General features: G+C 28.2%; 2 protein-coding genes across 4 annotated transcripts; both read right to left on the bottom strand.

The window, feature by feature from the left end:
* Window positions 1-448: 448 nt before the first annotated feature.
* Window positions 449-10,527, bottom strand: LOC125843339 (uncharacterized). Of its 3 annotated transcripts, none has more exons than XM_049522572.1 (5): window positions 10,257-10,493; window positions 2,114-2,181; window positions 1,854-2,009; window positions 1,025-1,276; window positions 449-894 (listed from the first exon to the last, which is right to left on the bottom strand). In XM_049522572.1, exons 1-5 carry the CDS (start codon window positions 10,480-10,482, stop codon window positions 535-537), a joined length of 1,062 nt encoding a protein of 353 aa, XP_049378529.1. In that variant the 5' UTR covers window positions 10,483-10,493; the 3' UTR covers window positions 449-534. The 3 variants fall into 3 exon arrangements, with proteins under 3 accessions (XP_049378529.1, XP_049378531.1, XP_049378530.1); XM_049522574.1 differs by lacking the exon at window positions 10,257-10,493 and adding an exon at window positions 2,275-2,488; XM_049522573.1 differs by lacking the exons at window positions 449-894; window positions 1,025-1,276; window positions 1,854-2,009; window positions 2,114-2,181 and adding exons at window positions 8,498-9,016; window positions 9,169-9,420; window positions 9,821-9,976; window positions 10,097-10,164 and having other exon boundaries at window positions 10,257-10,527.
* A 2,658-nt stretch (window positions 10,528-13,185) lies between these two features.
* LOC125878349 (protein NRT1/ PTR FAMILY 1.2-like) lies at window positions 13,186-16,415 on the bottom strand. The gene is made up of 4 exons (XM_049559586.1): window positions 16,155-16,415; window positions 15,837-16,054; window positions 14,258-14,808; window positions 13,186-14,145 (listed from the first exon to the last, which is right to left on the bottom strand). The coding sequence occupies exons 1-4, from the start codon at window positions 16,249-16,251 to the stop codon at window positions 13,275-13,277; spliced, it is 1,737 nt and encodes a 578-aa protein (XP_049415543.1). The 5' UTR covers window positions 16,252-16,415; the 3' UTR covers window positions 13,186-13,274.
* Window positions 16,416-24,138: the final 7,723 nt, after the last annotated feature.

The raw sequence follows: 24,138 nt of genomic DNA on the forward strand, positions 1-24,138 counted from the left end.
GAATCCATCCAAAATTGTTCTTCCTAGTTGAATTAATTAATTAGTATTAATCTCTATTATTGTTGAATACAAGTCTAGTGGATAGTATCGTTCCACAACATGTCGTTTATCTAACCTTTATTTTAGAAAAATAGAGAAAAAAGTATAATAAGTACTAAAATATATACTAGCAAGAAAACATGAAAGCTACGAGATATCTAAATAGCTCTTAGTTAATTGAATTTTCATATAATATATTACTAATCCGTAGTTAAATAAAATTAGCATGATTGCTAATCCTTGTTTTCTCGTAATGTATTATAAGTTCAGCTTAACATGGTAGTTAAATTTGATTTAAACTACTAGGTTATTGGGTACACACTAATTATGTGGGACACGATTAAAAGAAAATTTTCAAATAGTTAAAGATGCAACGATACTTTTAATGAAATTCAATTAACGTGATTCCAAGAATTCTCCTTGTCGATTTTTGCTTATTTTCACACAAATTCCATTATTAGGTAAATTTAACGTACTAGTAATACACATCAAAGTTCAAGCATCTTGATATTTCTTCGAAGACAATTGCTTGATGAATTGCACGGTGACTTCAACGGAGTTGGTAGCAGCAAGGGTGATGAAGGTGGAGGCCTCGTTGGACTCGGAAGTGCCACCTCCGGCCAAGTCAGAGTGGGCACGGATAACGATGTAAGGTACATTCTGTTGGTAACAAATGAGAGCCACAGCAGCACTTTCCATTTCAACAAGACTAACATCAAACTTGTTGTAGATAAAACTCCTATATGCTGCATTATCTAAGTATATGCTTGCACTTGTTCCTCTATGCACTCTTGTTACTTTTGGTGGATGACTCAAACATGTCGTTGCGTTTAAACACCCTTCCAACTTCAAACCCTAGTTACATAAACACGTCAAAAGAGTTATTAAGAAGATACTGCATAGTAACAACATGTAATATTGTCTTGTAAATTGACTAATCCATGACATTGACCGCTCTAAATATTAGAGTAATAATTTAAATTACCTCGAGTTTCTTGGCGATTGCATAGTAACGAGGGTCAACAGGGACCCAAAAGATATGTTGTCTATCCTCTGGAGTGCCAAATACAGGGAATACTTCTTCAGGTTGGTACCATACATTGTTAAGGAGATTGTTATGCGAGTTGCAATTTGTGACATTCACTGTGTATTGTGCAATTTTCAAGTAGCCAATATCTCTCGTGTAATCTCCATTTACTTCAAGAGGTAGTTCATTCTCAGGGCCATCTCCATATCTCTGCATTTAGTATTTTATTTTTCATAATATAAGTTTGATGACTTTTCTCAAATATAATAAAATGGAACAACCAAAGACTTTTAAACCTAAACTATATAAATTTTAATTTTTCAACGCAGTTTTGCTCTTATAAAATCGTCAGAGTTCCTCATTTTTTTTGTATAAAGTTAAAAAAAAAAATCGAGGGACTCTGTCAGTTTTCTTATAAACAAAATAATTATAACTTTCGCGTTGAAAAAATAAAGATTTTAATTTTTTATTGAAAAACCTATGCAGTGCGTCGGTTTTTGACTAGCATAAAGAAATGAATTTGGTTTAGAGCTTGGACACACTAAAACTTGGTTTACGTGAACTTTGCTTCTACGTCTTAACATATGTTTTAGCTATCCTAATATTGACTTTTACTAGTCTAAAATTTACTTGTAACGATATCGGATTGCTTTGACTTTTTTAGATTCCAATAATCCAATTCTCATTGACCAATTTTTTTAAAAAAATATTTTCCTTCGTATCAAACACCAAAAATTCTGAACCGCCCCTACGTAAAATTCCCAAAAATGCATTGAAAAGTAAGTACCTGCCAATTCCAAAGAGCAGTATGTGCCCAATATTGAGGAATTGCAACATCTCCAATATTTAGAGATGGATTTGCATTTCCTGCTATTCCATAATGCACCACTCCTTTAACATCGAACAATGTTAACAACAATTGTGTTGTGATCCCAGCATTTAGCTGAAACAATTAAACAAACACAAAATCGATCTATCGATCAAAACCGTAAAATTAATTAATACATACGTACAACGTAACAATTATAATTATAACTATTAACACACCATGGCAAGTCCAGTCATAACCAAAACGACAGGTTGATTATCAATGTGTCCAAACCGAAATCTCCTCCCTTAGGATGATAAACAAACGTAAATATATATAATCGATAAGCAAGTGATCGAAAAAAACGTAAAATAATGTGTATATGATTTAGTTTAATTACCAGCATAATCAATGGTAAGATCACTAGGTTTGTAACTAGGATGTTGAAGAAGAGGATTCATCTCAAATAAATTAGGAATGACTAATCCCAAATAAGGTCCTCTTTTGTTAGCCATATCAATTAATTTTCTAGTCTTTCCACTAATAGCACCATTTGCTTCTTTTCTTCTAGGGTAATAATTAGAACCATGAAAGCCAGAACCAATGACAAAAAAGGCTTGGAAATTGCCATGGTTTATATATATGTAGAAACTTTGAGTTTGAGAGAAAAGAGAGCTAATTAAGAGAATAGTATTGACAAGGGAAACTAATAACAAAGCCCTCATATTTATAGTAAAATTATAATTATATTACGTTGCATCATCCATCAATAATTCGACTAATTTTTAATATATATATTTTGTCATGTAAAAGTTTTGTATAAGGCCAAACACATACGCAGCCTCTGAAACTTGTCCTTATTTTTCATTTTGACGCTCTATCAGGTCTTGTTCCATTTTAATTAATCCTTAAACTCTATTTTTATGTACTATTTAAACACGAAATATTATTTTTATGATTTCTTTATTTTTTATTTATGTTCTTCAATTGTTGTGTGTCCGTTAATTTCATTTTTAAAAAATAAAAATTAAATAATGAACATAGATTTTTTTTTTTAAAATAATAATATTATTTTTTGAGATTTCTCTGTATTTTTGCATGAAAATAAATCGATGAAACTGATTTGATTTTCTTTCTTAAAGATTCAACTAAATTAAATAATGCCACATATTTTATTTTTTTCATATCATCTAGTATATCTAAATTTAACGCAAATATTCATTTTGTAATTTTAAATTTAACTCAATACAAATAAAAAAACTCATTTTCAATACGAGTAATAAAAAGACTCTTGTTCATTGATAATAACACTACTAAAAAATGCTAAAACTCGACAGATTTCTTTGGGATGTCAATGATCTTTTAAGAAAGAAAATTAAACCAACACAATTTTGCATGTTATTTTTCACGCAAAATACAGAAAAACTCTCAAGAAGATTATTTTTTAAAAAAAATTAATTTTTAATCTTTTTTTAATGAAAATTAACAAACACACATTGATTTTTAAAATAAGAAACAACAATTAAAGAACATAAATAAAATAAAGAAATCATAAAAATAGTATTTTATGTTTAAATGGTATATTAAAAAAATAGAGTTTAAGAGTTAAAATGAAATAATGCTAAAATATAATGCCAAAATTAAAAAAATGAGGAAAAGTGTGAGGAATTGTGTATGTGTTTGGCCTTTGTATAACAACACTAGTTTTGGCATGAATCATGATACTGGACAATATCCCCTTAGACGATATTATAGGTGCACGAAAGTTTTAAAAATAAATTTCAATTGGTACTAATCAACCAATAATTGTCACCTCAGATATCACTATTTAATGGTAATAATTTTATTTTATTTTTAAATGCATTTGACGGTAATAGTTATTTCTATAAAAACACTTAGTGATAATAGAGTTAATTTTATTGTATCTAGAGTTACTAAATTTTTTGAACGATATTTTTATAAAATATTATTGATTCTAGATGCTCATATTATATTGGTGATAATGATGTATGTACATTACTATATATCGTTTCAAAGAAAGTGAAGATCTAATACAAGAAGAATTTAGCTGTGACGGTTCAAGATAACGGTTGTTAAAATTCCTTTCAGAGTTATATATACCCTCAAATTAAATAGCGTTATAAGTTTTAACATTCTTTTGTTATAACATATTTCATTATTTTTTCAAATTTTTGTATCAATTAGCTAGGTTAATAATAATTCCAATACAATCGTCCACTTTAACTTACAAGGTAGTGCTAATTTTGAAAGGCTTAGTTTACATTTAAGTATATGTGATATGAAATTATGATTTTAAATCACTATTGGACATATGACTAGCATTGTGATTTCAAATTTCAACTTTTTCAAAAATATATGATTTGAGATTCTAAATCATGATTTCAACTTTTAAAATGTAAAACTTGATCCATAAGTTCATATTTGTAAAAAAAAAAAAAAAAAAAAACAGATCCGTCATTTTAAATTTTACATCAAAAGACTCATACTTGACATAAAAAAATTATTTGTATCATATGAAATGATTATATTAAAGAATGTTTGCACTACTAAAATAACATGAAATTATTTAGAAATAACTTACCAAAAGAGCATCCTGATATTTATATATTTCAAAGAAGGAGAACGGTAAATTAAAATATAACAACAATGACAATAAATAAATAAAATTATTTTTAAAATATAGTACTGTTGTAAAATCTCTATCAGATGAATAAGCTGTTATAATATATTCCAATTGTAATGTAGCTGTTGATGAATGATGATACTTCTATATCACGATAATATTTAATTTGCAGGCCTCTCTTTCCAATTCAGATATTTTATTTTATACACTATCTAGTAAACTTGTCGGTATTCCCATATTGTCAAGTGTCAACTATCCTTTTTCTCCTCAAGATCTACAATTATATTTGATTTTCTTACTGCTTAATTCATCAGCATACTTCGTTTTCAATAGCTATGAGATGATCATCTTAGAGTGATTCTTTTGTCGATAAATACTCTCAATGAAAGAACAAAGACTAAGCCAGAGGTGAGAAGGAGGAAAAAGGCATCTTCGATGAAATATTGAAGACATCTTAAAATACAAACTACATGAATTTTGGTTGACACTTATAACTTATTAGTTACTATTCGAATTTCGAGGAGGCTGATTGGGAGCACCGTAAGGCTCGGGCCCTAGATAATTCTAGAACCAAGTTGTTGGAGGATGAAGGGGAAGAAAGAGAGGCTTGTAGTCGTTTCTATTACCCAGGCCAAAGCAAAAATTTATATTTTCATCATTTGTAAACTCTATATTTCATACATAAATTTATGTGGTACGATTTAACATTTTTTTAATTTATTTTTATAAAGCTAAAAACCTATCTAATTAATTCGATACAACTATATAAAAATTTATATAAATCAATATTTTTATTTCTTAAAAATTAGTAATCTATTTGAAGATTAAGTCAACTTTTAAAAACTATGACACGCCCGTGACCCTATCTCAAACAATTGTTATAGTTCACGGTTTGGATAAAAATCGATCCAAACCAAAAATTCAAATCAAATCGATAAAATAAATTGATTTTATTTGGATTTGGTTTGATTTTAGATTTTTTGAAAACAGATGGTATTTGGTTTGGTTATGGTTTTATTTGAAAAAATCGAAGAAATAATTTAATTGAACCGATAAATTACATATATTTTATTAATATACATACTTAATATATATTTTTATAAATAATTTTAAAGATCTTATATATGTTTTCATCAAAATTTCTTTATAATTTACTTATTGAAAGCAAAAATGTCTTAGGTGAAAACATTTATCTTATTGATTTCATATATATGAGTGTGTATGACAATTCTTTGTGGGACTGAAAAATGTTACTGTCTCCTTCTAGGCCAAAATTGTGAATTTTAAAGCTTTATTCATAGTAAATTTAGTGATCGAAAGTTCAGTAATTTCAGTTAGTCTAACTATTTTTCATTTTAAATTGATTGTTTTCACTTTTTGAATGAATTGTTTCTTTTATTTTTGTGTATGGTTAATAACCGAATAACCAAACCAAACCAAATTGAAACCGATGATAAATGTATATTATATTTGGTTTGGTTTGATTTTGATGGTTTTAAAACCGATTAAATTAGTTTGATTTTAATTGACCAATAACCGATCCAAACCTACCCATGAACACCCCTAGTTACAACTTACAATCATTCAAACATATCAATTAATTATTACTCTATATTACTATCATTATTAAACATGTCAAAAATGGAGTAAAAGAAACTATTGCGTTGATTAAAAAAACAAAGACGCAATCAATACAGTTGATCGATCTTCCACTATATAAGCATGTGAATATAATTATTTACATTTAACAAGAATGAGAATAGGTGATAATAAATAATTTACCTTAATTTTCTTGGCAATTGAAAAGTAAATAGGGCCAACAGGGACCAAAAGATATGTCACAATTAAAAAATAAAGAGATAAGTGTCAAAAACACATCTAAACTATCCCTATTTTTTTAGTTTCATACCTAAACTATTGAAAGTGTGAGTTTCATACCTAAACTATCACTTTTTAGTTTGAGAAACACACCTCTGTGGTGTGTGTAATGCACTCTCTCTTTTATTTGAAAAAACTTTGACACATGACATTCCACATGGATAAAACATTCCAATTGACAAAAATTAAATAATAAACTATTAATATTAATTAAAAAATAAAAATTAAAGTACTCTATCCCCCCAAAAATAAATAATTTTAAAAAAAAATTCTTACCCCACTACACCACCTCCTCCCCATACACCCCCCCCCTCCCCCCAACCACCACAATCCCCCGTCCTTTATTAAAAAAAATAAAATTATAAAATATTTTTTTACCATCCTATTTAATCCTCCACTTCTAATTTATTTATTTATTTTATTTTTATCGTTTTGTGTTATATATGTACATATATTTCTAGGAACTGTTTTCTACTAGTGTACAGTATATAACATAAATAAAAAAAATATTTTAAAAAAGTCTTGCGGCGGATATATATATATAACAAAATGAGGAAAAAAATTGGAAGCGGAGGGTTATGTGACTAGTGGATAGAATTATTTTTTTAAAAATAAAATAATATCTAAATTAGTATTGAAAGGGAGGGAAGAGGAAGTGATGGAGTGGAGTAAGAAAAATATTTTACTTTTTTATTTTATAAAAAAGAATATTATTATTTTGGGATAATAATTTTAATTTTTAATTAATTTTAACTAATACTAATAATTTATTTATTTTTTGTCAAAATGAAATATTTTGTCCAGGTGGAGTGTGATGTGACAATTTTTTAAAATAAAAGATAAAGTGTATTACACACACCATGATGAGAGTGGTATAAAAGAGAGAGGTGTGTTTCTCAAACTAATAAGTGATAGTTTAGGTATGAAACTCATACTTTCAATAGTTTAGGTATGAAACTAAAAAAAAAGGTATAGTTTAGGTATGTTTTTGAAACTTATCTCAAAAATAAATAGTGGCAAATAGAGGTTAAATTATATAAAACGCAAACATTAAACACGTGTAATTGTTGCACCAACTCTGATTTGACATATTGGTCACTCAAACTTCTATAAAGAGATTTGAATTATTGTGACAATGCGTTCATTTAAATATTGTTATGAAATTGATCTTTTCAAATTAAATATTTTTACAACGTACAAATTGAGATTTTTTTGTATTATTGTGTGAATATATGTTATCATTTTACTTAAATGTTTTACATATTTATCTATTTTAAATATAAATATTGAGAAAATGACCCTCCTAATTATTCAATTTACCAGAGATAATATCTTAAGACTCATGCATTCAAAGTTGAATACATTTTAATCTTAAAATACAATGATAAAAATGCGGCTGAACTCCTAGTATCAAAATCCCTTCTTCAACATTTCAAATTTGACAAATTCAATGATGACATTTGTTGCTTCTTTTTTCTTCTAAGTAATTTAAATATAATTGAGAACACTATAATGTTAAATCATGCTCGTTTTTATTTCTTTCAAATTGACTGTCATGGAGTTTTTTCCTTAATGATGTCATTAATTATATCTTACATTTATTTTTTTCAAGAAAAGACTTTTCTTAAAAGAATTATATATATGTAGCGTACAATAATTATAGGTATGACTTTCAAAGAGTTTTCTTTGAATACTTTATCTATTGATGACACTAATTCTATGTGGCTTTTACAAGACAACAAAAAAACCGTCATGCATTCAATGTTTACCTCAAATCCAACAAATACATCTTCACATACACATTTTTTATAAAAATACATGGCATATACTTTTTCAGAGATCAAGTATTTTATTAACTAAAAGAAAAGAAGGAAATTAATTGAATTTAATAATGTTTTGTAGATTCTAAAGGACAAAATTCACATGTTTTACGCCGAAAATTATTATCATCAATGATTGAGTACGATCTCGAGACACTAGCTAATTAGGAACAAAAATTTTCTTCCTAGTTGAATTAATTAGCTATTAATCTCTATTATTGGTAAATCCAAGTCCAGTAGATAGGTTATTGGGAAGTTGATTAAAAAAAAAATACAAATAGTTAAGGTGCAATGATACTTTTAATGATATTTTAACATGAAAATCACGAATATATTTAGATTAGACTTGATCCCAAGAAATATCCTTCTCGATATTTGCTTATTTTCGCACAAATTCCATTATTAGGTAAATTCAACTTACTAGTAATACACATCAAAGTTCAAGCATCTTGATATTTCTTCGAAGACAAATGCTTGATGAATTGCACGGTGACTTCAACGGAGTTGGTAGCAGCAAGGGTGATGAAGGTGGAGGCCTCGTTGGACTCGGAAGTGCCACCTCCGGCCATGTCAGAGAGGGCACGGATAACGATGTAAGGTACATTCTGTTGGTAACAAATGAGAGCCACAGCAGCACTTTCCATTTCAACAAGACTAACATCAAATTTGTTGTAGATAAAACTCCTATATGCTGCATTATCTAAGTATATGCTTGCACTTGTTCCTCTATGTACTCTTGTTACTTTTGGTGGATGACTCAAACATGTCGTTGCGTTTAAACACCCTTCGAGTTTCAAACCCTAGTTACGTAACACATCAAAAGTTATTTAGTTTCACAGAAAGTACTTTCTGTCTATTTGCATATATAGTAACAACATGTAATATTGTCTTGTAAATAGCTTGACTTACCAATATTGACAGCTCTAAGTATTACAGTAATAATTTAAATTACCTCGAGTTTTTTGGCGATTGCATAGTAACGAGGGTCAACAGGGACCCAAAAGATATGTTGTCTTTCCTCTGGAGTGCCAAATACAGGGAATACTTCTTCAGGTTGGTACCATATATTGTTAAGAAGATTGTTATGTGAGTTGCAATTTGTCACATTCACATTGTATTCCGAAATTTTTAAGTATCCAATATCTCTTGTGTAATCTCCATTCACTTCAAGCGGTAGTTCATTTTCAGCGTCATCTCCATATCTCTGCATCCAGTATTTTATTTTTTATAATATAATAATTAAATTGAAATAACCAAATAATTTTTAACCTAAACTATACGATTTTTTTCAACTATTTTTCTTTATTGCGCAATTTCAATATGAGGAGCTTAAAATTCAAATTTTTCTTTAAAAAAAATAGTTAGTTATTTGGAAACCCTACGCAGTCCGTCAGTCTTTGTTCTTCGAAGATTTGGAGCTTGGACACAATATAATTTGGTTTACGTGAACTTTGCTTCTACGTCTTAATATATCCTAATATTGACTTTTCTTAGAGTCTAATATTTTTCCGCTGACCAATTTTTTTTAGAAAAACATTTTCATTTGTATCAAACACCAATAACTTTTAGCCGTCGTTCCCCAAAATGCATTGAAAAGTAAATACCTGCCAATTCCAAAGAGCAGTATGTGCGCAATACTGAGGAATTGCAACATCTCCAATATTTAGAGATGGATTTGCATTCCCTGCAATTCCATAGTGCACCACACCTTTAACATTGAACAATGCTAACAAAAGTTGTGTTGTTATCCCAGCGTTTAGCTGAAAAATTCAAGAAAAAACGTATAATTAATTAATACGTACGTATAACGTCACAATTATAATTATAAAAGGGAAGATATATATATATATATATATATATATATATAAAAATTTACACACCATGGCAAGTCCAGTCATAACCAAAACGACAGGTTGATTATCAATGTGTCCAAACCGAAATCTCCTCCCTTAGGATGATAAACAAACGTAAATAGATATAATCGATAAGCAAGTGATCGAAAAAACGTAAATAAATGTGTATATGTTTTAGTTTAATTACCAGCATAATCAATGGTAAGATCACTAGGTTTGTAACTAGGATGTTGAAGAAGAGGATTCATCTCAAATAAATTAGGAATGACTAATCCCAAATAAGGTCCTTTTTTGTTAGCCATATCAATTAATTTTCTAGTCTTTCCACTAATAGCACCATTTGCTTCTTCTAGGGTAATAATTAGAACCATGAAAGCCAGAACCAATGACAAAAAAGGCTTGGAAATTGCCATGGTAGACACTTTGAGTTTGAGAGAAGAGAGAGCTAAAGAGAATAGTATTGACAAGGGAAACCAAAGAAAGCCCTCATATTTATAGTAAAATTATACCTACACATGTTGATTTTTATGCATTTTAAGATTAAAATAATTAAAAAATGTTAGTGAGTATAAATGGACAAGAATGTGATCAATATTCTGATGTCACTCTTGTAAGTTGTAACTAGGGGTCTTCACACATCGGTTTGGATTAATTATTGGTCAAAATCAAAACCAAATTAACTTAATCGGTTTTAAAATTATCAAAATCAAACCAAATCAAATATAATATACATTTATCGGTTTGGTTGTTATCGGTTTCGGTTTGGTTTGGTTCGGTTATTCGGTTATTAACCATACACAAAAATAAAAGAAACAATTCATTCAAAAAGTCAAAAAAGTGACAACAATCCATTCAAAACGAAAAAATAGTTAGAATGACTGATATTAAAGAACGTTCAATCACTGAATTTAGTATGAATAAAGCTTCAAAAATTCACTAGTTTGCCCTAGAAAGAAGAAACAATGACTTTATTCAGTCCTACAAAGAATTGTCATAGACACTCATATATATGAAACCAATAAGATATATGTTCTCATCTTGGGCATTTTTGCTTTCATAAGTAAATTATAAATAAATTTTGATAAAAAACATCTATAAGATCTTTAAAATTGTTTATAAAAATAATGTATTATGTATTCATAATAATAAAATATATGTATATAATTGGGAAAATGGTCTGAAAAATACTCCAATTTTGGCCGAAATTGTTGTTACGATACCAAACATTATGGAGGACCTTTTACCCCCTGCACTATTTAATAGTGTATTTTAAAGGTATATATGTGCCCACGTGGACACGTTACGTGTCTAAAATGAACATCGCCTACTTAAGGTGCCTAAGTGAAACTTCATGCCAACTTTAAGGGGCCACCGATGGGTTAGGCCTAACTATAATTAAGTAATTGAATTACGAAAAAAATGGATAAAAAATTAAAGAACAAATGCGTATGAGAGTACATATTACTAGTGGTAGAAACAACTCATACCATGTTGTACTATTTTACTGCCAACATTGCTTGAAAGTGTGAGTTTCATACCTAAACTATCACTTTTTAGTTTGAGAAACACACCTTTGTAGTGTGTGTAATGCACTCTCTCTTTTATTTGAAAAAACCTTGACACATGACATTCCACATGGATAAAATATTTCACCTTGACGAAAATTAAATAATAAACTATTAATATTAATTAAAAATGGGAAAAAGGACAAATATATCTCTCAAACTATCATAAATGGTATGCAGATACCCTCCGTCATACTTTTGGGACATTGGTGCCCCTGCCGTTCAAAAAGTATAGCATATATACCATTTATACTAACGGACATACACGTGTCATAATCTTATCCACCGACCCGATATTTATTAAATATCGGATCGACGGATAAGATTGCGCCACATGTCCTTATTTAGTCTTCCGTGAGAGTGAAGGGCATATATGCTCTAATTTTTGGACGGCAGAGGCATCAATGTCCCAAAAATATGATGGAGGGTTCTGCATACCATTTACGATAGTTTGAGGATATATTTGTCTTTTTCCCCATCAAAAATTAAAGATTAACGTATTACTATCCCAAAAAATATATTTTTTAAAAAATTAAATTTTAATTATTTTTCTTACTCAACTCCACTACATCCTCCCCGTACTCCCCCACCCCCTACCCCACCCCCGACAATTCCCCGTCCTTCTATTTTTTTAAAATTTATTTTATAAAATATTTTTAAAAAAACCATACTTTAACTGAATTTAACCTCCGTTCCTAATTTAATTTTATTTTTTTTACATTTTTCTCGTTTTGTGTTAGATATATACATATATTTTTTAGAAATTTTTTTCTACTTGTGTACTGAATATAACGTTAATAAAAAATTTATTTTAAAAAAAGTCTTGTGACGGCAAGTAAAAATATTTTCAATATGTATATCTAACACAAAACGAGAAAAAATTTGGAAGTGGAGGGTTAGGTGGAGTAGAATTATATTTTAAAAATATAATAAAATATTATCTAAATTAGTATGGGGTGAAGTTAAAAAAATTAAATACTTTTATAAAAGAAATTTAAATAATAAAAAAAAGGGCACAGGGGGAGGGGGGACGGTTAGAGGAAGTGATGGAGTGGGGTAAGAAAAATATTTTACATTTTATTTTATATAAAAAATACTAGTATTCTTTTTTCGATAATAATTTTTTGATCTTTAATTTTAACTAATATTAATTATTTATTTAATATTTGTCAATGAGAAATGTTTTATCCATGTGAAGTGTGATGTAACAATTTTTTTTAAATAAAAGAGAGAGTTTATGATTGATATAAACGAAAGAGGTGTGTTTCTCAAACTAATAAGTGATAGTTTAAGTATGAAATTCACACTCTCAATAGTTTAGGTATGAAACTCAAAAAATGAATTAGTTTAGATATGTTTTTGACACTTATCTCAAATGAATAAATAAATCTTTAAGCTGAGACACAAATACCTCGCTGTCTTTAAGGAGATTCAAGTTCATCCCCTCCATGTGCACATGATGTGCATGCAACATTTTCATTTATTTGACAATTTTCTCTATGATAATACATACGATTTAAATTGACAAAATCATTTCTGTAGAGAACAATATTTTACAGCAACACTAAAAGAGTCACCTTATCATACATATACATTTGTTATAATACAATAACAAATAGTATCAGATACATATATATACATCAAGCTCTCTGAGTACTGTATTCACATTGTTTTTCTTTAACTTCCTTCTCATGGCGATTATATCGACAAATTATGAGAAGAAAATATAGGAAGTTTACAACATTGAGGAAAGCAAGTAACCAGTAGTAATAATCTAAATGACCATTGTTAATATTACTTGACAACCAGCTAACTCCACCTCCATATGAAGTAACAATATCCACAACATTCACTAAAACACTCCCAAAAAAGCCAGATACAGACATTCCAAGTGTGAAAATAGCCACAACAAAACTAGACATGCTTTTTGGAAGTTCAGAGTAAAGGAACTCTACCAATCCGATTGCATTGAAAGCGTCAGCTAGTCCAAGAAGCACGTACTGTGGCACGAACCACATTGCCGACATGCTTATATTTGGACTGTCTTGTGGATCTTTCTGATCAATTGCTACGCCCCGCCTTATGCATTCTGTTATCGCTGAAAGTACCATCGCTGCAGCAGAGAGAACTAAACCAATTCCCATGCGAAGAACGGGGCTTAAGCCTCCTGGCTGTCCTGTATATCTGGCCTTTATTGGCACGAGAACACAATCATAAAAGGCAATCCACATCACTAGAGTGATAACCATAAAGACAGAAAAAGATCCGGCTGGTATTTCAATATCCGAGAAGATATGTCTATCCATTGTCTTTGTTTGGAGTGTGGCAAACGAAAATTGGTTTAAGCTCAGCTGAACCATTATATTGCTAGACCACATGGGAACAACTCTAAGAAGAGACTTCAAAGATACTACTTGTTCTACACTACAGAGGCTCCACGGATTTGAAGCGAATCCATCAGGATTTATATCTCTTTCTGGATCTTCAATCATGCAAGCTTTATTTAAACACCTACATGAAGATCAGTAAAAAAAAGGTACATCTTTAGCTAGAACAGCTAATAGTAACATATAATCTTGATGTTACTAAATCAAACATAGGATACCCTCCGAACGAATCATACCTAAAGCTGCTTGTTAAGGCTTGACTTTCAGATTCAGGCGATTGATGATAATAGTTTGCACAGTTAACAGGAAGATCGATATTTCTTTTTCTAACAGCAGCCACAAGTACTTGAAAGAATCCAGTGAACAAGCTTTCACTAGCACTAACTTTGATATACATAGAAGAACCCAAAAGGAAGGCTGAAACAGAGAAAAACATAAGGATAGCAGGAATTCCGAAACCAATTTGCCAACCAAAAGCATCTTGAATATACACAATTAAGGTTGTCGCAACAATTGTTGACATTCCAATAGTAGCATAGTACCAGTTGAAATAACTTTCCATAATCCTTTTATTATTTGGATTTTCTTTGTTGTCCAATTGATCAGCACCAAACGCTATAGAACAAGGTCTAACGAAACCAGCTCCTAGAGCAATTGTCCCAAAAGAAAACAATAATACAAGGAGTTGTGCTGGTGTTGGTCTATCACATTCATTGATCTCGAAATGATCACAACGTGAAGGCCTCAGCTGTGGAACCATGGTGGTTAACCAAAGAATAGTCATTCCCTATGGAAAAAAAAGACGAAAATTTGTTTCAGGGAAGTTGAATTCTACATCACTAAGAAATGTTATTTGTCCAGAAACATATCCACTGGTGAATTAGGTTCTTGATTGTTCTCCCATGAACCAACTTCAACTAAGTACTTGTTTTAGACATAAAAGGCTTCCAATTGTGACTAACACAATTATTGTAGAGTAATAGAAATGGCATAATACATAAATTTGTCATTTAACTTGGCATCAATCGACATTTATGCTCTCCAACTTTGGATGTGCATAAGTAGACACTTAAATTAGTATAAAGTTGAACAGATAGACACAACTGTCCTACATTACATATACAAAGTAATTCGAGTGTATTTCACTTGAATTGTCACATAGGATGTATGTCTCCAGCAGAGCAATAAATGGAACTTCGATCAGATGTGGATTATCAAATCCCACCGCTAAGATGTCCAACAGATCTACTTGTTCAACTTAATACAAGTTTAAACGTCTACTTATGCATACTAAAAATTGGAGGATATAGATGTTAGCTAAGACTAAGTTAAAAAAAACATTTACGCATTATGCCAATACAAATTAAATTAAACAGCTTCAATTCTCTCAAATTAGTCATGTCATTTAGCACATCCTTACTGAATTTAGGGTAAAGGCAGACTTCATAAGGAAATACTTGAGGCCTTGAGCTGAAACCAAACACCAGAAAATGACTTATTTTCAAGAAAACATTTCCCTTCATGCTAAGTGATAACCATACACACCGATAAAGGAAACAATCACTACAATAAAAACAACTTTTAGCATGTACATTAACAAAGTCTGCTTAAGTCTTTATCAGCTTCAGCTAATTGTCATTAGATTCAATGTCACTACATGCTTTAACGATATTCAGAGTGCTAAAAAGTAATTGTCCTTAGTAATTGCCACCAAAAAGACATATTTATCAACAATTAAGCTATTTCCGTTAATTAATTGCTGCTAAGCTGAAATGACAAAAATAAAAGTTAAAGAGCAGAGTTATTGGGACATACAAAAAGGCTGGAGATAGATCCAATAGCAACAACAGTGAAGCGACCCAAGAAAGAATCAGAAACAAAGGCACCCAAAAGGGCCAATCCATGGGAAAGAGCAGACCACATACTCAGTAAACTTGTAGCTGTTACAATTTCTAAATTATAAACTTTCATCAAATATATCACCATATTTGGCTGCAACCCATAACTTGCCACTTTCTCCAATGTTTCATTCACTGCAAAAGTTAGTAAAAACACACGCAAAAAATGATTCTTGAAAAAAAAATAAAAAAATTTAAACATAATGGAAGAAACCCCAAAAAGATTTTGTCTAACCTATGATGAATGGCATGGTTTTGAGACCACCCTTTGTGTAAGTTTTTGGCAAATGATCTAACAAGCTCTCTTCTTCTTCCTCCTCAATAATTGCCATCTTTTTAATTTAATTTATTTTATTTTTTCTAATTTTGTTCCAATCTGTGTTGCAAAGGGGTGAAGAGAAAATGCTTTTGCCCCATTTGTGGAGCATCCAGTACAGTCAAATATCTGCTTATTGATTGATGAGAGGTGATATTTTTAGATTAGGAAGAATCACAAATAAAGTAGGCACCTTTTCATAATTCAAGCAGAGTAATGATTATACAAGTTGTAGTGGTAGTAGTATTCAAGTGATCTTGATTAGTAAAACTAGAAAGCAATGGGCCATGTCAGCACGATCCAACATTATTAAGTATTATTTTTCGTGAAAATTTCATATATTATATTAATATTTTCAAGTTATAGCAGTAGATTTAAACTTTCAAGTTGTAACATTAAAAATTTCAGGTTCTAACAATTTATTAAAAAAAGAAGTTGTTTTTAATAATTGTAAACATTTGTTTTTAAAAAAAAAAGATAAAAAAAACAAAAAAAAATATTTTTGAAGGCAAAAAGATAAAAAAAAACAGAAATAGGGGTGTTAATTTAATTTGAATTGAGTGTATTTACTAATTAGCACGAATTAAGAAATTCAAACTTATTAAGAATATTTTGTTTCCTTAATTCACTCAAATTAGTTAAACTTAATTAAAAATTCTGATTTTATCCCTTTTTTTTGTGCAACGTTTCTCTCTCTTCAATTTTCTACCAAAAATCTTCTCACTATCGAGTAATTGAAGTTTTTTTTTTCTTTGAAAAATCTTGATTTTGTTGAGATGGACAACTACGTATCAATATTAATTAAACATGGTGGAAGATGGGATCCTTCAGGTTAGTATTTATTATTGTTTAGTGATTGGTAAAAATTTGTTTTTGTTAATATTTGTTCATAATACATTTTTGTTTATTTTGTTCATAATACGTTTTGGTAAGTTTCTTTTTTTTTTTGTTTGATTAATTTGTATACTGTCAAAATCATGATTTCGTGAGAAATAGGCGCAATATATGAAAGATTTGAGTATAAATGTATAAAATATAAATAGTTTTATCGTTATAGATTAAGTAGGTATAGTAAAATTGTACTATTGATTACTGTTTTCTTTTTTCGAAAATATAAATTAAATGTAAAATGTTGAATGAATTTGGTAGTATAAATGTAATGAAATTGGTATGAAAGTGTGTTCACTAATGTGTAAAAAAGTTATTTAGATTTTTTGAAGAAATGTATGAAAAGTGTTTTAATTTGGTATGGAATTTGAAATTTTATTGATTATATATGTTTTGTCATTTGTGTATAAATTTGTGTGAGAGTAATGAATTATTTGGTATGAGAAATGTATAAAATTGGTATGAATGATGATTGTTGTATGAAATGTGTATTAAGTGAGTATAAAATGCGAAATATTATTTTTTGTATGAAATTTATTTTGTAGTGTACTGTTTGAATGATATTTGTATGAAAAAATAATGACGAGTGTGAATAATTTTGTTGTTATTATAATCAATTTATGATGGAACAAGAAAATATGCAATTCAAAAAGTGTCGGAGCATAAATTGATACAAAAAAATATTGTTTCAATGCGTATTATATAGTTTTGTAAAGTTTTTTGTACTTTTGTATCCTGTAATACTAACACAATAATTTATGATGAAACAGAAAAATATGCAATTCAAAAAGTGTAGGAGCATAAATTATTGTCGTCTGGTTCAAAAAGAATTGTAGGGAGACCACAACATGAACGTTGGAAAGGATTTGCTTATGTGAAATGCAAGAGGTCTAAGGTTACGTGCAGTACATGTCATCGGGAGGGACACAACAAGAAGACATGTTCAAATTACCTTGCTGGAAAAAACAGACATATTTATTTTTATTTTGTTTTGGTTGTTTTAATGTGACAAACTCATGTTTTGATTTATTTTGTCTTTTAAGTTAATGAACTATAATTTCAGAACATTTATTATGTTACTAGTTAATCATTTGTGTATTAAGTGTTTTTCAAATGTATAGTAAAAAAACTAGATAACGATGGTATACAATTGATATCACCTAAAAATTCAAATCTTAGTATGAAATTGGTATACATTTGGTATCCAACTGATGTCCCAGCGATAAAATTGAAAAAAAAAAATTGTAATTGAGATTTCAACTGAAATAGCAAACCTAAAACTAGTTAATGTTGCATCTAATTTGTATACATTTGGTATCGAATTGATATGACATTGGAAAAATTGAAAAAAGGGCATGTAATTGAGATTTCAACCGAATTAGGCAATCTAAAACTAGTTAATTTTATACCCAATTGATATACATTTGGTATCTAATTTATATCCAATTGGAAAAATTGAATAAAACATGTACTTGAGATTTCAACTAAATTAGTTAACCTAAAACTAGTTAATTTGTACCAAATTGATGTACACTTGGTATCTAACTGATATCCCATTGGAAAACATTAAATAAAACATGTAATTGAGATTTCAACTAAATTAGTCAACCTAAAACTAGTTAATTTGTACCCAATTGGTGTACACTTGGTATCGAACTGATATCCCATTGAAAAAATTGAAAAAAACATGTAATTGAGATCTCAAATGAATTTGCCAGCCTACCAACAATATTCATGTTTCATTCTGATACCAACTTCATTTTATAAGTAGTTATAAATTAATTATTTCACATAATTTATACAAAAATTAAATCAATTTCATATCAACATTCATACACTATATATAATATTCAGTTCAGACCAATATTTTTCATGTTTCATTCCATATTCATGTACATAAATTTTAATAAAACAATATACCATATTTGAAAAAAAAATTCACACCAATATTATTCAAACATCATACCAGATTTCATGTGCACTGTGGCATTTAACAAACGACACTAAAATCAACTAATTGGGCTACTGATATCAAACCAATTTCATATATTAATGTCATATTCATACAAATATTATTCAAATTTCGTACAGTTTTCACATCAATATAAGTTTCGTAACAACAATAATCATAATACAATATTTTTAACACAAAAAATACTCAATTGAATAATTCAAAAATAAATTAAATAAAATACTTATCCTAACCACTTTTTTGCCTTTTTTTGAAATTGAGATTTATGAGTCCTCCTTCCTTGTTGTTCTTCTTGTTGATTGGTTTTGAAGATTGACCAATTTCGACATTTGTTGCTTTTTTGTTTTTTTCTTTTTAATCTCACTTACGAAATCTGAATCCGAATCCGAAACAGAATGAGTCGCTTCCACAATTTTCACCTTCCTCTTTTTCCCCTTTTGATTTGCATGACTAACTGTTTTCTTTGCTTGACTAATCTTCGACTGATAAGAAGCATCTTTTACCGGAATTTCATTATTTGTTGGCATTGCACACTTATCTCTAGTTCAAGAGAAGAAATCTTGGCCAACGCCTCTTCTTGAGCTGCCTGCTACCGACAACAAAAGAGTTGATAGAGAGAACAAAAGAATAGAAAGAAAAAATCAGAATTTATATCTGACATTCTTTCCTGCACATATAATTTTTAAAACATGTGCTAATTTTAAAACAAATACAGATCCACTTCTAGTGGGGCACAAGTAAGCATTCGCTTCTTCCAATTATCAAACATAACAAAAAATTCATACATAAAGGAAAGTATGTTATCTTACTTTTTTCCTTCCACATCCATGGGGCTCAATCGTGAGTTCTGTTGATTTTCTTTTTTAATGAAGAAGACAAACGTTGAAGATGGTGAGAGAGAAAAAAATAGTTCCATGTAAAAGAGGAACGTGGGGGTGGGGGTGTGAAAACTGGAAAAAAAATCTCTAAAATGGTGTAAGAGATAATGGCAATTGATTCTCTATTAATGTTATCCCTAAAATGGTGTAAGAGATAATGACAATTGATTATCTTATTTCTCTTACTTATTAATTGTAAGGTAATTATAAAAATAATAACTAATTAATTAAATCAAATAAATTAAATTATGGATTAAAACTAATCTGTTAATACTTGTAATTAAACTGTTATAAGTAGTAATATAAAAAAAGTACATCTAAAGACTGTAATATTAAGCCTTAAATAGATATGTGGGGTGAATTTTTCTTATTTTTTTTTGTTAAGTTTGTTTTTACGTGAAATTGGAGAAAATAAATTTGATGGATGTAAGGTGGTGTTCATTTATGTAAAATGTTAATTTTTCTACATTTGATCAGTTAAAATCTTTGCAATATATTTTCTCTAGGAAATAATTTTTTTTCCTTTTAAAATGAAGAAATGATTTCTATAATAGACGTATTAAAAAAAGAAGTTACACATGATATTCTACATTGATAATGTCTTCCTTCGTTTTCAACCACACCTCATTTTTACCCCATAATATGGAGCTCCCCCTATCTTTATCCCCACCACCACACGCATCCCTACCCTCTACCTTCACCTCTTATAGTATTTGTCTAAATTATATAAAAATATTTTTAGGATAATAATTTTTGCCAACCTATCAAAAACAAGAAAACAAATAAGAAACATATTTATTTTCCTAGAAATCATTTCTAAAATAATATTTTTAATCTTAACAAACACATCCTAAGTAATTATTAATCATATATAGTATTGCATACTAAAAATTGAATACGCTCTCGATCCATGAATAAATGTTGATTGTCAAATAATAAATTATTATACTCATGGAAACATTATACCATTAGATACTTAAAGCAACACTTTATACACACAGAGAGTATTACTATTAATATATTAGCGAAAAATGAAACATTTTTTCAATAGTCATCAAGGTTCTTATTTTTAGTTTTTTTTTTACCAAAAACATATTACGGAATAATTTTATTAATTATATTTTAAAATTTATTATTAATATATCATTGTTAAAATAACAATTAGGATAAAAATAAAGAAAATGTGCATACTCTACTAATTAATTTAATTTTAGACTCTCAATTATCTATGAGTTTAACTTGACTATTAGTATTTTATAGAATTACTTAATGATAATGATAAAGTCAGGCAAAAATAATTAATTTTCTTATTTATTAAAATAAACAAGTAGAATATTATTTTATTATTGTATGAGTCACATTAATACATTTTCATTAAAATAACAATTAGGATAAAAATAAAGAAAATGTGCATACTCTACTAATTAATTTAATTTTAGTCTCTCAATTATCTAGTAGTTTAACTTGACTATTAGTATTTTATAGAATTATTTAACGATAATGATAAAGTCAGGCAAAAATAATTAATTTTCTTAATTTTTAAAAATAAACAAGTAAAATATTATTTTATTATTATAAGAGTCAAATTAAAGATAAAATTTACTATTTACTTTATCAATTATAATTAGTGGATATGAATTGATTTTCGAGAAAACTCTCAGCCAATAAGAGGATAACATTTTCCTTGATTCCTATAATTGATTCTTCTCATTATTTATCCTTTCTACCATCTCTTCTCATTATATGTTATGTCAGTTCATTTTTACTTGTCATATTTAGACTTATATATTCATTAAAAATAATAATTTATAGGTTAAATAATTAATACTAAAAATATAATATATAAAAAAAAATTATTCTTAATATATGAAAATTGACAATAAAAAAAAATTATTTTTAAATAATGGACAAGTAAAAGACGGATGAAGTATGTACTCCCTCCGACCCTTTTGACTTGACACACCTCCTAAGAAAATAATGATTGGTATAATGAGTTTATCATTTTACTCTTATTAATTGATAACGTTTTAAACATATTTACACTACATTTAAGAAAAATATTAATTTAATGTTAATAAATTGAAGGTATAATAAGAGAATTTTTTTTTCTTGATTTGTTAAATATATTTGATAAATAAATAAAAACGGAGAAAGTATCTATGAAATTTATGCCAAATGGAAGAGGGAAAAAACGGAAGTGGACCAAAGCCCACGTCTTGTGATACTTATGGCAAATAAAAAAGTGAGGTTCATCATATTCTTTAACGACAGGGCAAGATTTGTAATTAAATAAAAAATATTGGACTTTTCTTAAAGTTCTTGCTGAGGTACAAAAAACAAAGCAAGAAATACAACTTTTTGAAGCCAGTTTAACTTGCAAAATCTTTTGTAAGACTTTAATAACATTTATGGCAAATAGAAAGTGAGACCCATCATATTCACCATGGGTAGGGCATAGTTTGTAATTAAATAGAAAAAAGGTGAATCTTTTTAAGAGTTCTTACTTAGGTTTAAATAACAATGCAAAAGTTACAACATTTTTAAGCAAGCTTATCTTGCAATTTTTTAAAGGACTTTAATACCTCCAAACTTTAATTTAATGTCAGAAAACTGACATGTTGAAACTGTCCTTTCTATATATAGAAATTTGGAAAAATAGCTGATATATCGCTTAACTTTGTCATTTAGAATTGATATACCCTCGTTATGAAAGTGACTCATATATACTTTTACTATTATATAAATGCCTTACATATACCCTTTTCCTCTAACGGAAGTGAAAAATTAATATTAATTTATTTTTTTAATTATTTTTTTGAAAAAAATATAATCCATATAGGATATATATGAGCCACTTTCATAACGGAGGGGTTACGGGTATATCAACTCTAAATTGCAAAGTTGAAGAGTATTACTCCCTCAATTCACTTTTACTTTCGGCATATTTTTAAAAATAATTTTTTTATTTATTATTTATTATTTTTAATATATTAAATAAAGACTATTATTAATACACTATATATCAGTTAGTATAAATATTATAATAAAATATTCATATTAATAACTATTTCTTAAAAAATGTATAAAATTCAAAATAAACAAATAACAACGGACGGATGAAATACTTTTTAAATATGTAAGATATGGATCGGGTATAGAATATGGATCTTTTTAAATTTTGTTTAATTTATGTGATTTATGTCTGCGTGGTATAAATTATTAATATTTTTTGTTATGTCATGTTTTTTTAATAATTAATTTATATAGTTGTGATTTTACGAGAGAAATTTTTCAAGTAATTTTACTGATATATAATAAAGTTGAATGACTTGTTACATAATTTCTCATAGACTTTTTGAGACAGTTATACTTAAAAGAACAATGTTTTTTTTTACAATTTATAGAATTTTATCTTAGGTAGTTCATAATTTCTCTCGCGTTTTCTTTGTGCATCTATTATTTTCTGAGAGATATAAATTGATCGAATAATATTTTTTCTAACACTATATTTCCTTTTCTAAATTTTGTCCTAAAATTTTATTTATAAAAATGATCTCTTTTTTTATTTTACTAAATATTATTTATAATTTTTTTAATTAAATACAATTTTCACTATCAATTTTAGAAATTTCAAATAAAATAATAACAATGATAATACTAATACTAATAATAATAATAATAATAATAATAACAATAATAGTTCCTATGTGAATTTAATTTATGACATAGGTACTTTCATCCAAATTTGTTTCTCATAATAAGAAGTAATTTTTCTTCAACATGTGAATATTGAATTACCACGTGGAAAGTGGCTAGCCTGCCTTATTTATCAAGTAACTTATATATTTATGAGCTAATTATATAGATATATTTTTATTTGTAATACTATGAATTTTATGAGATTTTGATATCGTCTAAATTTGTTCAGATGCATGTATCTCGAGATATATAGAATTAAAATTAAGTGTAATTTATATTTAGATACATTGTATGCATGTATCAAGATACATAGATAAATATAATTTGCTTCTCTCACCTCACTCGTTACTTTCCTTTCTCGCTCGCGTATTTGATCTATTAAATACATGTGAATCACACCATTTACATATTATCTAATGTGTATCTATTATAATTTACATGTAATTAAGATGAATAAGCAAATCTC

Source organism: Solanum stenotomum, chromosome 10, assembly GCF_019186545.1.
Source record: "Solanum stenotomum isolate F172 chromosome 10, ASM1918654v1, whole genome shotgun sequence".
NCBI classification, from domain to species: Eukaryota; Viridiplantae; Streptophyta; class Magnoliopsida; order Solanales; family Solanaceae; genus Solanum; species Solanum stenotomum.